This window comes from Tripterygium wilfordii, chromosome 16, assembly GCF_013401445.1.
Source record: "Tripterygium wilfordii isolate XIE 37 chromosome 16, ASM1340144v1, whole genome shotgun sequence".
NCBI classification, from domain to species: Eukaryota; Viridiplantae; Streptophyta; class Magnoliopsida; order Celastrales; family Celastraceae; genus Tripterygium; species Tripterygium wilfordii.
Window position 1 is genome coordinate 1191126 of NC_052247.1, and position 14209 is coordinate 1205334.

The following is a 14209-nucleotide window of genomic DNA, read 5'->3' on the forward strand; positions in this document are numbered from 1 at the left end:
ACTCGTGCCGCTTAAAGTAGTAAGGAATCAATTGAAAATAAAGCTGAGCAAATGCTGATCTCACAAATTACAATTATAGAAATATCCATGGGACTTAAACTCACAACCTTCCACTTACACTGAAAATTAACACGGTAAAGTTAATCATCTCCACCAAAGACCCATTGTTAATTCTCATCGGCACTGATTATGAAATCAGACAGAGAGGCAGGCAGGGATTGGAGCTTGGGGCAGCCTCCGATAGATAGACTTTCAAGAGAGGTGAGCATTTGGAGTCCCATGGACATAGATTCCAAATGAATGAAATCCTTCATATGGAGATGTTTCAGAGAGGTGGGAAGCCAAGAACAATTATCAACCGGAAATGATACCACATCTGCAGTTGCAGGACATGTACCACTGACTTCAAGTGTCTCAAGAGAGGATAGCATGCCCAAACCCCACTCTGCTATTGGTTGCCTCAGATTGTGGCATTCTTTTATTTCAAGGGTTTTAAGAGCAGCAGGAAATTTTCCGGTCGGGAGGGAGGTAAGGCCCTGACATCCCTTGATCTTCAAATACTCGAGATGAGACTGAGACTGAGACGGGTTTGTGTTGTCATCTTGCACCATCAATCCATCAGGTAGAGACAATAGATTTCCGCAATCTTGGATTGTCAACCTCCTTAATGAGATAGGCAACTCGAAGTATCTTTCAAAGTAGTTGAGAGAAGAGCAACCTACAATATCTAGATCTTCGAGAAGGCTCTCCATTCCATCTCCAGTGTCTATTATCGGGAAATACTCGAGAGCATTACAACCTTCAACTTTAATGCTTTTTAGAGTCCGTGGCAAGCCCATAGGAGCAAACGATACCAAATTTGGACATCCGATGATGCGCAATTCAGAGAGACGTCTAAGTCTGTGGAGTCCACTTGGCAAATTCCCTCTCCATTTAGGACATTGATATATCGAAAGCATCTGAAGATTAGGGAATACTTCTCCACCCATATTGCCATGAGACCATTCAATCCACTCTGACATATAACCAATTCCCAACCTCTCTAGCAATGGAAATGGCACAACAGCATTCCCATACAACTCAACACCGATGCTTTTCACCGCCCTCAAGCCATGTATGCTTAGCTCTTTGAGTGAGCGAAGTTGCCCAAGTGGTGGTAAGACTTTGGTCTCTTCACAATTCCACAGATCTAAGAAGACCAAAGAAATATTATTCATCCAATATGGGAATTCCGCACCACCGTAGGCTAAAATGGTAAGCCTCTTCAAGTTTTGATGAGGTTCAAGTGATTCAAGCACCGACATGTCATTCTTTCCATGACCGGTCCATTCTAATTCCAATTCTTCAAGGCCTTGCTTCCCCTTTAAGTTTGCTAACTCTGCATCTTGTACATTTTCAAGCCCTTGAATGGATAAACTGCCACGAAGATTGTTCAAGTTGTTGAGTTCAGCGATTGTAGCTCCATCACCTTCTTTCACAATAAACTTGGATAAAGTCTGTAGACTGGTCAACATACCTATGCCGCATGGCAACTTTTGTAACTTATCTGTCTCAGAAATATCAAGATGCCGCAAGTTCACCAGATTTCTAATTTTATCTGGCAACTTTACAAGTTCATCACAAAAACACAATAGCAAAGTTTGCAAATTAAAGAGATTACTCACCGACTTAGGGAGCTTTCGAATTTGTGTATGAGATAAGTTGATGTACCGTAGGTGTGTCAAATCTCCAATTGAATTCGATAGCTTTCTAAGTGGTAATTCAGCAAGAGAGAGCACCCTTACGCACTTTGATTGTGGTAATGACTCGTACTTCTTCTTGTATTTATAGTCTCCCCAGTCAGGAAAAGAAGCACCTCTTCGCCCCCAAAGTGCAGAAAAGATTGTTCTCAACCTCTTCATTCGAGTAAAGACTTCACACACTTGTGAGTCATTTTCTTTGAGACACGTAAAAGATGCATGACGGACCTTTTCATACTTTGAACTTGACATAGTCTTATTCTCATAATTATAACAAATATCTTCCGCAATAGTTTGAGCAAGATTACTTATGAGATCATGCATCACAAATTTTGTTGATTTCGTACCATTTGTTGGCCCAAAGAATGATCCCGATTTAGAGAATTCTGTCGATTGATTACCACTCCACGACTGAAAGAATGTCCTTGATACCAACTCCTCAAAGTATTCAATTCCCAAGTCCTCCATTAGCTTCCCTCCCTGCCGATGTTGCAAGAAGCCTTCTGCCATCCATAGTTTTACCAACTCATCCCTATCAAATTCATAATCCTTGGGGAATATTGCACAATAAACAAAGCATCGCTTTAAATGAGAGGGGAGATCATTGTAGCTCAATTTTAGAGTTGAATGGACAATGTTGCTCGATTCTGTTAAGTTCCACCATTTGTTTCCCAATACAAGTTCCCACTCTTCACGGCTTTGTTTATTGTGCAAGAGACCTCCTAATGCTTTTGCAGCCAACGGAAGTCCGTTACATCTGTTCACTAACTTCTGGCCAATTTTCTTTAGATCTGAACGTGCATCAATGCTTTCTGCCCCCAAAGCACTACGAGCCAATAACAACAAGCAATCATCATCTGGCAACTCCTTCACATGGAAAGTTGAAACACCGCCCATGTTTCGTGCAATATTCATCTTTCGGGCGGTGACAACTATTTTACTGCCGGGTGCTCCAGTACCAAGAGGTCTACGTAGTTGATCCCATTTATTGTAATCCTCTTCCCAAACATCATCTAGGATGAGCAGAAATTTCTTTTGAGACAATTTCTTTTTTAATGCTTCTTGAAGTGGATTCAAATAATCTAGATCCTTCAAATGAAGGATCTCCGAAGCTACCTCGAGCAAAATTCTTCTAGTTAAGATGGTAACATCAAAATTTTCAGAAACATATACCCATATCTTGATGTCAAAATGGTCATTTACTCTTGAATCATTGTACACTAGCTGAGCTAGTGTAGTCTTTCCGATTCCTCCCATCCCCAAAATAAGGATCATAGAAATGGGGTTGTTACCAACTTCATCCTTTAACAACATCTGAACAATAGCTTCTTTGTCGTCAACCCTGCCACAAATATGCGATTCATCTACCAAAGAAGTTGTCTGTAGCCTTTTCTCCTTCGGCTGGTGCGATGTCGTCACATTAGCAATCCTTCTCAAATTGAGAGTCTGCGCATGCCACTTATTAATATGGTTTAATCTTCCAGTAATATGTTTTATCCTGGATGCGATCATCTTCTTGAACCAAAAGTAAGTTAAATGAGTGGGGATGAACTTTCGCAGCTTGTTTGTGCTTGCCTGAGGATCTTCCATCGCCTTGCGCTTCAAAGCTTCAGTTTTGAACTCATCCAATACATCTTCTATGTCATAGGTCAAATCTCGAAACTCATCAAGCCAATTTTTCACTACAGGATCTGTCGTTTGCCTATCTTCAGCATCATTGAGTAAATAGTTTATGTCGGCCAGCATCCTCTCCCAGCCCTTGATGTCATCATGGATGTTCTTCCGTCGAGCAAAGAAGTCCCGTAGATCAGAGGTCAGCGTTTCCATCAGTGGTTGAACAGAAGCCGAAAGGAGTGCTCCTCCAACGGCAGTACCGATCTCCATTCTAACAGAAGAAACACAAAATGGTAGATGGAATGAGGTTTCAAAATAAGCTCCTCTTCCGTGGCGTTCTTGAAGTTTATCTTGCAAAATAAGCTCCTCTTGTATGTATGCATGTATGTATGTATGTATCTTTGACATTCATTTTGCAATACACACAAACAAGAAATTATAGCTAAAGCCACTAAGCCAGCAATCAAGTCAATGCACTCGATTTCAATGGTATAAGAAATTATGATATAATTTTAAATTAAGTTAAATCTTAGGACGTAAATTCTGAACCAAAAGTGTGAATCAATTTGTGAATTTACTTTTCAATCATAGATTTAGCGAGTCCCACAACAAATATGTGCCCCATTTTTATTTTGTTTTATTAAAATCATTGATTTCATGTTCACAAATTGGTTCACAATGAAGATTTTTTTTTTTTATCTATCTTATCTTAGGATACTACAACTAATACTCTTAATCCATTACAACTACGACAATCTAGTTACTTATAAAACGAGTATATCAATTCTTAGTGTTCTTGTGTGTAGAGGTACTTCACTATTTTATCTTGAATAAGACGTTGCTATATATTGCTAGCACAAATTTAGAGACATAGTCACGAAATCATCTTAGAAAGAGCGACCTAGTTTGTGACTCAGTCATCATCTCAAATTTCGTTCGATTTTTTTTATTTATAGAAATATAAGATAACTCGCCAACAATTCTATAGACTTGCCTTACATTTTGTTCTCTTTAGGGTGATTGAATAATTGTTTTCCCCAGACTCGACTTTATCACTGTCAATTCACAATGTAGTAAATTTAGCTATGTACAATCGATTGCAGGTTTTGAATTCAGTCTCGCAGTAAAAGAAAAACTGAGAATATAAATAATATCTTTCAGTGTAACATTTTGATGACTACTCTCTGTTTGTCATTTTCGTCGATAGTGTACACTACTGGACAAAGACTCTTTTAAGTCTTTATAGTCACTGGACTGGACCACAACTTTAAAGCTACAATCTAATAAATAATAGAGAGAGGGGTGGTCGCAAATGCATAAACTAACATGTTCAATAGTTGTATTAGTACAATAAATAATTATACGAACAGTAGAATTGACATTTCTTTCCTTCGTTGGACAGTGGACACAAACTTTTCAGTCCGTTACAATTTTTTCCTTTAAAAAAAATCATGAATGTATTGTGATCCTTTTTACGATTCTAATAATATTTTTTATCCCGATTAAAAATTAAATTAAGCAAGAGAAAGAGAAGAACATATAATATTTTGAGTTTATATTCAACGATCCATAATTTTTATTTTCTTTACATTTTATTTGATTTTTATTTGGTATAAAAATTTATAACGTTGGACTCGTAAACCCCATCAAAACAGATCCAAAATTTTTTCAATGCTCAAAGATTAAAGATGGCTGTTGCAAATGCAAGACATGATAAGTCCCATGTCCAAGAATAATTGCATGCACTGTACAATAACAATGATGTTACAGGTGGGGTGTGTTCATACTATTATATTTTTTTTGGCGTTTTCTTTCTATGGCCCCGTTTGGAGGAGTATTTTTTGTAGCATTTATACTACTTGTTAGTATAAATGCTACTGCCTTACCAAACGGGTTTTTTTGACACGTAATCCGAGACATTTTTACTCAGCATTTTATGCTACTTTTGACATGCTATTTGTATGAAGCATTTTAGTAGCATTTCACCGTCAAAAGTCAATATTATCCCCATTAATTTTTTTATTCCATTTATACCCTCACTTCATGTGTTATTATAAATTAATTAATAAATAAATAAATTTATTGATATTATAAAATATTTATCATTTAATATATGCTACTCAGCAAAAATGTTACCAGTAAAAGTTCAACCAAACACCACACAACATTCGAGCAGCATTTCTGCTACTAAAATTCTCTAACATTTCTGCTACCACCATTTCTACTAATATATCTGCTATTTTCAAAATGCCTTACCAAACTATGCCTATGTTATTTTCCTTTCTTCCTTTTGTTTGGAAAAAGGGGCCAATGATTTCTTTCATTGTTTTGCTGAGGTTCCTCGAAATTACAGTAAAAGCCAGCAATGAAGTCGATGCATCAATTGGTGCTTCTGAAGTTGACGGTCAGAATGACAACTGTTGGGTTCGGGTAGGATACCGTCCCATCCACATCCATTACAATAATTATATCCATACTCATATCTGCCCTTTACCTGAAAATATCCAAGTCCCCATATTTGTGTCCACTAAAACTAAAAGCTTTTAAAATATAATTATAACAATATTTGAACTGATGACCCATATTCAAGACTTTTCTGATATCAACAGCAATCTAAATCACCATTTATATGGTTTCATTTTTTTTTAGTTTAAGTATAGTTAGTGAAGTTTGTTGCTTTCTGAAGCAGTTAAGAATATAAATGATATCATTTATTGAAAATGATAAACATCCTAATACTTGATATCTCATTATTGAATTGAACAAATATAATTCAAGTGTATTCATGAGCTTCACATATTTCACATGATGCAAATAAAATTTTATGGGTACAATTCAACAATTAAGATAATTGAGATAGTAATTGTTAGAATTCCTATCATTACTTATCATTTACATATCACGGTGAAACATTTTGATAGCTACTCACGTTTTGGCATTTCCTAGACAGTAGTGGACAGAAACTTTCAAGTCTCTGAACCGGACCACAGTAGAATTGACATTTCCTTCCTTTGTTGGATTTGACACATGTAGACTTTTCTAGTGGGAACTGGGAAACCAAGAACACAGTTGTGGTCATGTGTTCATACTACAGAGCAAAAATAAAATGTACACCATTGAATTAAAAAGTAAAAATAAAATGCATGTCGAGCTCAATGTTTGATTGTTAATTCAGCACGACTTGATGGGAAGAATTTATTGATTCGACACACGAATATCAGATACAAATTTACTTAAATATATTGATTCGACACACGAATATCAGATTTAAAGCTTTAAAATTTTGTTTATTCTAGCGGATATCAAAGAATTAGAAAAGACTAATTATCTCTTAATTTTATTCAATCAAAAATTGAAATATCTCAATGAGGGTTACTAGTTTAAATAGTAAACATAAATCAAACCCTAAATCACTCTTAATTGGAAACAAATACTTAATATAAATAAATAAAATTACTTCTAATAAAAAGATATTTGACTACTAAGAAATAATGTTAATTGATTCACAAAAAATAGAATTCCTAAAATACCAAAATAAAATATTTATTAGAAATATTTCCATCTAATCATTGTTGAACCAAAAATTCTACATTTTAGTGTTGATGATTGTATCATGCCATGCTATTTGATTCAATGCATTATGTGACGAATTTGAAAGTTGCATGAAATCGCTTTTCATTAAAATGCTTTAAAATTAGTTAAGAATTCAATGATTGTTTTTATATCAAATGAATCTCAATTAAGTTGAAATTTGGCGAAGACCTTATTCACCTGATGATGAACATTTTCTATGAAGGAATGATTGAAAATGCCATCGTTTACATGCTCAAATCTTCTGTCCAAATTGCCGTCCGGATTTGCATTGTTGTGTTTCTAGTTGATTGTGTTATGTGACTCATTATGTAATCATATATATGATATTTGTTTGAACTAAAATTTTACATGAATATTCATATATATGTGATTGTATGTTCCATTCTAAAATTTGGATCATTTGAACACGACTAACCTATGTTTCAAGCATGAAGTTCAATTTTAAAAAAATGTCAGGTTTTGCCTATTGTTCAGATAGTTTCTCTAGGTGTCCGAACAACACACTAATATGAGGCAGCAGGCTTGTTGTCTGGACTGCTTCTCAAGATGTCAGGACAGCAAGCTAAATTTGAGCCAACACTCCACACCAACAATGGAACATACCAGCAATACCGGCATAGATCTAGATGCATCTCAAGCTCACTTGGACATCCCAAATTCTCTTTTGGGTGATTGATTATTTTTGCCCTAGACTAAACTTTATCACTATCAATTCACAGTGTCATAATTTTAGATTCTCAGAATCTTGAATCAATGGCAAGTTTTGAATCAATTGTTGCACAAAAAGAAACACTTCGAATATAGATAATACCATTCACAGTGTAATATTTTTATGGGCTACTCACTTTTTGGCATTTCCATTGATAGACAGTGGACAGAGAGTGGGCCACATCTTTGACGAATGCTCCAATAAGATGGTTGTTCCAAATTCGTGACATGATAAGTCCCAGGTCCAAAAATAATTACATGCACTGTAGAATAACAATATGTTATAGTGGAAGAAACAGGTGTGGTGGAGGAGCTACCTAGCCCCCACCCACCCTGACCTTAAACCTCAAGTATTCCAACCCCCAATCCGCATTATTAACTACCTAATTGTAAGAAAATATGGTAATTAATTACAGTCCATTTCACGCTGACGACATGTAAGGCTGTACCAAAACTCACACGGGTAGAGGTTTGAAAGTGGAACATGCCGACGGAACCATGATTCCACTCCATTTTCCATATTTGTACACAACATTTGGTTAGACATTGTATGCTCATTTTTCATTGGCTGTGCTGGATGTTTTAAGCTATCAAATTGCTCAAAATTGCCAACGCATCCTACGATATCGTTTGGTTTCTGACGATATCCAGTGGAATACGGTGTTCACGACGACAATCGATTTTGTATTTGTGATTTTATATTTTTTCATTTTTATTCTTTTGACTGTATTCCATCTTTATACTCAAGTGTCTACGGATACAAAGCATCACTAGTACAAAGCATTAGATCATAGAAAGCCAACAAATGTAATGACTTTGTTTCTAATAATTTCAGGGATCATCTCACCCTGGTTTCTTATGGTAAACTGAAAGCATTATTCTTACACAATGATTTTGCTACCGGATGCCATGCCGCGGAAACAAAATGTCTACATAGTACATCTCATCATCCATTGTAATCCTCTTACCAAATATCATCCAAGATGAGCATAATTTTTTTTTTTCTTGAAACAATTTGTGTTTGACTGTTTCTTGAACTGAATTCAAATATATATCCTTGAAGTCATGAATTTCCGAAGTGATTGATCGTATAATTCTTCTCATTAAGAAGGTGACATTGGAATGTTCAGAAACACACCCATAGTCTAATGTCGAAATAGTCATTTACTGCACACCCATATTCTGATGTTGAAATGGTCATTTACTGCAGAATCGTCGTAGGCTAGCCTACTAAAGGATCACAAAATTGGAGTTGTTACTACCTTCTTCATTCCTCATCAACATATGAACAATAGATTCCTTGTCATCATTCCTGTCAATTGTGATGCATATTACAGTTTAGAAAAGTTAATTTCTGTGAGTTTGTGAGTGAATTTTCAGTCACAGACACTGATTGTCAGAAATTGGTAATTAAGCTACCATAGTTGAAGAATGATCTTGTTATTTTTAGAGTAGTTATAAGATATGAATCAAAGGTACAATGATCTTGCTATTATGCTCTCTGGGTGCTGGCAGGGAAATTGGTTCAAGCCTCAAGTTTAAAACATTACAAGTAGCACATCATATTAGTGAAATATAAACCATACATAGACCTCACCCAATCATTCAATCCCCTTGCAGATCATCGATGGGAATGGAAGTTCAATAACAATATATAAATATATATATATATATATATATATATAAGATGTAAAAAGAAAATGAAGCCATCTAAGATATGTCTCTCTACATCTGTACATCAAGGCTTCTGCTTGTGGACTTAGAGATGAAGAAATTGTTCAGCAACAAACGAGCAACCAATTAGTCGACTGCCAATTTGCATGCAAGATCAAACTCTTCCATAAACACCTTCAGAAACATGAGAGACTCGTCCTTAATGACCTGAAAGGTGTTCATCCAAAAAATATATATAAGACCTGAAAAGTATGAATATAAATATGATCATAAAGGAAATTCAAATTTGCAGTGAACTAATTGGATTAGATTGAAAAAAAACAACTAAAAGAATTTTGTTTTTTGTGGGTGGGCACACCTGGGCTGCTTCTTCTAATTCTGATTATGACTTGGCTTTGTAAGCTCAGAGAGATCCAGTCTGAGTAAATCTCAACTCTGCAATAAATATATATTTCCTGAGGCAGCGTCAGACGTATAATAAACTGAAATGACTAGAGCTGGACACACAGGCTATAATATATATATCAAATAAAATGTTCACTTACCACGTTACAGGAATTTTGCACTACCGGGGTCGTTGAAGCACACGATGGACGGATATTCTCCTCTATTTTCCAAGTAGTGCGCTCTTAGGAGCGGACAACGTTTGATTGTGACTTGGTTAAGAGAGGAAGGCAGGGCATCCTTTGGCAGGGATTGGAGTTTGGGGCAGTTACTGATGTTCAGTTGTTCAAGAGAGGTGAGCATTTGGAGTCCCATGGATAGAGATTCTAGATTAATGAAATCTGCTATCTCGAGGAATTTCAGAGAGTTGGGAAGCCAACAACAATTATCATCCGGAAATGATACCACATCTGAAGTTGCAGGACATCTACCACGGATTACAAGATTCTCAAGAGAGGATAGCATGCCCAAACCCCACTCTGCTATTGGCTGCCTCAGATTATGGCAATACCATATGAGCAGCTCTCGAAGTGAAGGGAAGTGGCTTTGCATTCGAATGGGCACCAATGACAGATTTTGGCATTCAATTATTTGAAGTCGTTGAAGACTGGTACTGAGGAAGCCCATTTCTGGGAAGGACTCTAAAGCAGGACAATCATATATGGACAGAGACCTGAGACTTTGCAAACAGTCAATGGAGGGCAATGCTTTTATCTTACCATTATTCCAAATTTGAATTGTTTCAAGTGCCGTGTTCTTCTCTGAAATTGTTGATTCCAACTGCATACAAATACGACCCCCAATATGAAGGGTTTTAAGAGCAGCAGGAAATTTGCCGGTTGGAAGGGAGGTAAGCCGTTTACATCCCACAATCTTCAAATGCTCGAGATGAGACTGAGACTGAGACTGGTTTGTGTTATCATCTGGCACCATCAATCCATCTGGTAGAGACAATAGATTTTTACAATTCCTGATTGTCAATGTCCTTAATGAGGTAGGCAACTTGAAGTTTCTTTCGAAGTACTTGAGAGAAGAGCAACCTTCAATATGTAGATCTTCAAGAAGGCTCTCCCTTCGATCTCTAGTGTCTATTATCGGGAAACACTCGAGAGCATCACAAGCTTCAACTTTAATGCATTTTAGACAACGTGGCAAGCCCATGGGAGGAAATGATACCAAATTTCCACATCTCATGATATCCAATTGAGAGAGATGTGTAAGTCTGTGCAATCCACTTGGCAAACTCCCAATCAATTTAGGACATTCACATATCCTAAGCTTTTGAAGATTAGGGAATCCTTCATCACCCATATTGCCATGAGACCATTCAATCCACTCTGACATTTGACCAATATACAACCTCTCTAGTGATGGAAATGGCACAACAACATTCCCATAAAACTCAACACGTATGGTTTTCACTGCCTTCAAGCCATTTATCCTTAGCTCTTTGAGCGAGCAAAGTTGCCCAAGTGATGGTAAGAGTATGATCTCTTCAAGCACCGACATCTCATTCCTTCCATGACGAGTACTCCATTCTAATTTCAATTCTTCAAGGCCTTGCTTCCCCTTTAAGTTTGCTAACTATGCATCTTGTACATTTTGAAGCCCTTCAATGGATAAACTGCCACGAAGATGGTTCAAGTTCTTGAGTTCAGCGATTGTAGTTCCATGGCCTTCTCCCACAATAAACTTGGATAAAGTCTGAAGATTGGTCAACTTACCTATGCCGGATGGCAACACCTTTAACTTAGGTGTCGATGAAATATCAAGATGCCGCAAGTTCACCAGATTTCTAATTTCATCTGGCAATTTCTCGAGTTCTTTACAAGACTGCAATAGCAAAGTTTGCAAATTAAAGAGATTACTCACTGATTCTGGAAGCTGTTGAATTTGTGAACAAGATAAGTTGATGAACCGTAGGTGTATTAAATCTCCAATTGAATTCGATAGCTTTTCCGTTGGGGAAAGAGCAAGAGATAGCACCCTTATGCATTTTGATTGTGTTGATAACTCCTCCAACATCTTGCTTCCATAGACTCCCCAGTAATGATAGGGACCAGGTCTTCGCCAAATTGTTCTCAACCTCTTCATTCGAGAATAGATTTCATACTCTTGCGAGTCTGTACGAAAAGAAAAAGATGCATGACGGACCTTTTCATACTTTGAACTTGACATATCAACCTCTGTCTTATTCTCATAATTATAACAAATATCTTCGGCAATAGTTTGAGCAAGATCACTTATGAGATCATGCATCACAAATTTTGTTGGCCCAAAGAATGAACCCGATTTAGAGAATTCTATCGATTGATTACTACTCCACGGTTGAAAGAATGACCTTGATACCAACTCCTCAAAGTATTCAATTCCCGAGTCCATTAGCATTCCTCCCTGCGAATGTTGCAAGAAGCCTTCTGCCATCCATAATGAAACCAATTCATCCCTATCAAACACATAATCCTTGGGGAATATTGCACAATAAACAAAGCAACGCTTTAAATGAGAAGGGAGATCATCGTAGCTCAATTTTAGAGTCGGATGGACATTGTTGCTCGTTTTTGGGAAATTCCACCATTTGTTTCTCAATACACGTTCCCACTGTTCACGGTTTCGCTTATTGCGCAAAAGACCTCCCAATACTTTTGCAGCCAACGGAAGTCCATTACACATGTTCACCAACTCTTGGCCAATATCCTTTAGATCTGGACGTGCATCGAAGTTATGTTCCGCCAAAGCATGGCGAGCCAATAAGAACAAACAGTCATCATCTTGCAACTTCTTCACACAGTAGAAATGGACATCACCTGTGATCGGTGCAGCATTATTCTTACCAGTGGTGACAATTATTTTGCTATTGGATGCTGCAGAAATGAAAGGTTTACGTAGTTCCTCCCATAGATTATAATCCTCTTCCCAAACATCATCTAGGATGAGCAAAAATTTCTTTTGAGACAATTTTTCTTTCAATGTTTCTTGAAGTGAATCCAAATCAAGATTGTTCAAATCACGTGTCTTTGGATCTACTTTCTGCAGAATTGTTCTCGTTAAGTCGACAACATCAAAATTTTCAGAGACGCATACCCACACCTTGATGTCAAAATAGTCCTTTACTGCTGAATCATTGTAGACTAACTGAGCTAGTGTAGTCTTACCGATTCCTCCCATCTCCACAATAGCGATCACAGAAATAGGATTGTTACTACCTTCGTCCCTCAGCAATTTCTGAACAATAGCTTCTCTTTCATCATTCCTCCCATAAATATCCGATTTAGCCACCAGAGAAGTCGTCGGTTGCCTTTGTTTCAGCTGTTTGGATGTCGCCCCCTTAGCAATTTTTCTCAACTTGAGAGTCCCCGCTTCCCTCTCAATCAGTTTTAGCCTTTCAGTAATATCTTTTATCGTTGGTGCCATCTTGCCCTTGAACACAAAAGAAGTGAAACAAGCGTGGGTGAGCTTTTGCAGCTTGTTTGTGTTTGCTTGAGAATCTTCCATCCCGTTGGGCTTCAATCAAAGCTTTGGTGTTGAACTCATCCAACACATCTTCTATGTCATAGGTCAAGTCTCGAAACTCAGTAAGCCATTTTTTCACAGAACTTGTCGTTTGCTTGTATTCTGCATCATCGAGAAAATCACTAATTCCAGCCAGCTTCGTCTCCCAGTCCTTGAGGTCAGCATGGATGTTCTCCCGTCCAGCAAAGAAGTCCAGTACAGGAGAGGTCAGCCTGTCAAACAGTGCTTGAACAGAAGCAGATATGAGTGCATCTCCAACAGCAGCAGCAGCAGTAGCAACAATCTCCATTAGAACAGAAGAAGCACGAAATGATAGAGAGAATGAGGTTTGAAAATTAAGACAAGTCTCACAAAAATTTGGATTGATTTCACAAAAATTAAGCTTAAAAAACAATAAATAAAAAGACCATGACTTTTTCCTGCGAAAAAAAAAAGACCATGACTTTTTATTATATTGTTTTGTTGAGGTTCCGGGAAATTACCACATGACTTTTATATTTGTTTTGCCGAGGTTCCGTGAAATTATAACAACAGGCAGCGATGAAGTCAATGCATCAGGAGAAAAAGGGCAACGGTAGCCTTATTCATCAAGACAAAAATGGTAGTGAAGTGTAATTTGTTTGATTAAAATGTTATGGCATCAATTGATGAATAATAATTTGGTGTTTTTTTTTTTAATATATTGTATGCATATAAATAGATAGTTTGGGTAAAAAATCTATATGTATTTTTGAAACACTTGCCTTTTAATTATTGTATGGTTATACACAACCTTGACATTGTTTGGTCATGAGAAAATTTTCAAATGATGCATCTTTTTCCAGGCAATGAGATGTCTGTAATGTAATGACAAAAATTTGGATTGATTTCACTTGATATAAACTTAAATAATTATAATAAAAAAACCATATATATGACCTACA

At 36.9% G+C, this 14209-nt stretch overlaps 1 protein-coding gene and 1 pseudogene across 1 annotated transcript; both read right to left on the minus strand.

Annotated features, from left to right (window-relative positions):
* Positions 1–113: 113 nt before the first annotated feature.
* On the minus strand, positions 114–3637 carry LOC119981411 (putative disease resistance protein At3g14460). Its single transcript, XM_038824506.1, has one exon. It carries the CDS (start codon positions 3621–3623, stop codon positions 168–170), a length of 3456 nt encoding a protein of 1151 aa, XP_038680434.1. The 5' UTR covers positions 3624–3637; the 3' UTR covers positions 114–167.
* Positions 3638–9177: 5540 nt separating this feature from the next.
* Positions 9178–13304, minus strand: LOC119980628 (annotated as a pseudogene).
* Between the last annotated feature and the right edge of the window lie 905 nt (positions 13305–14209).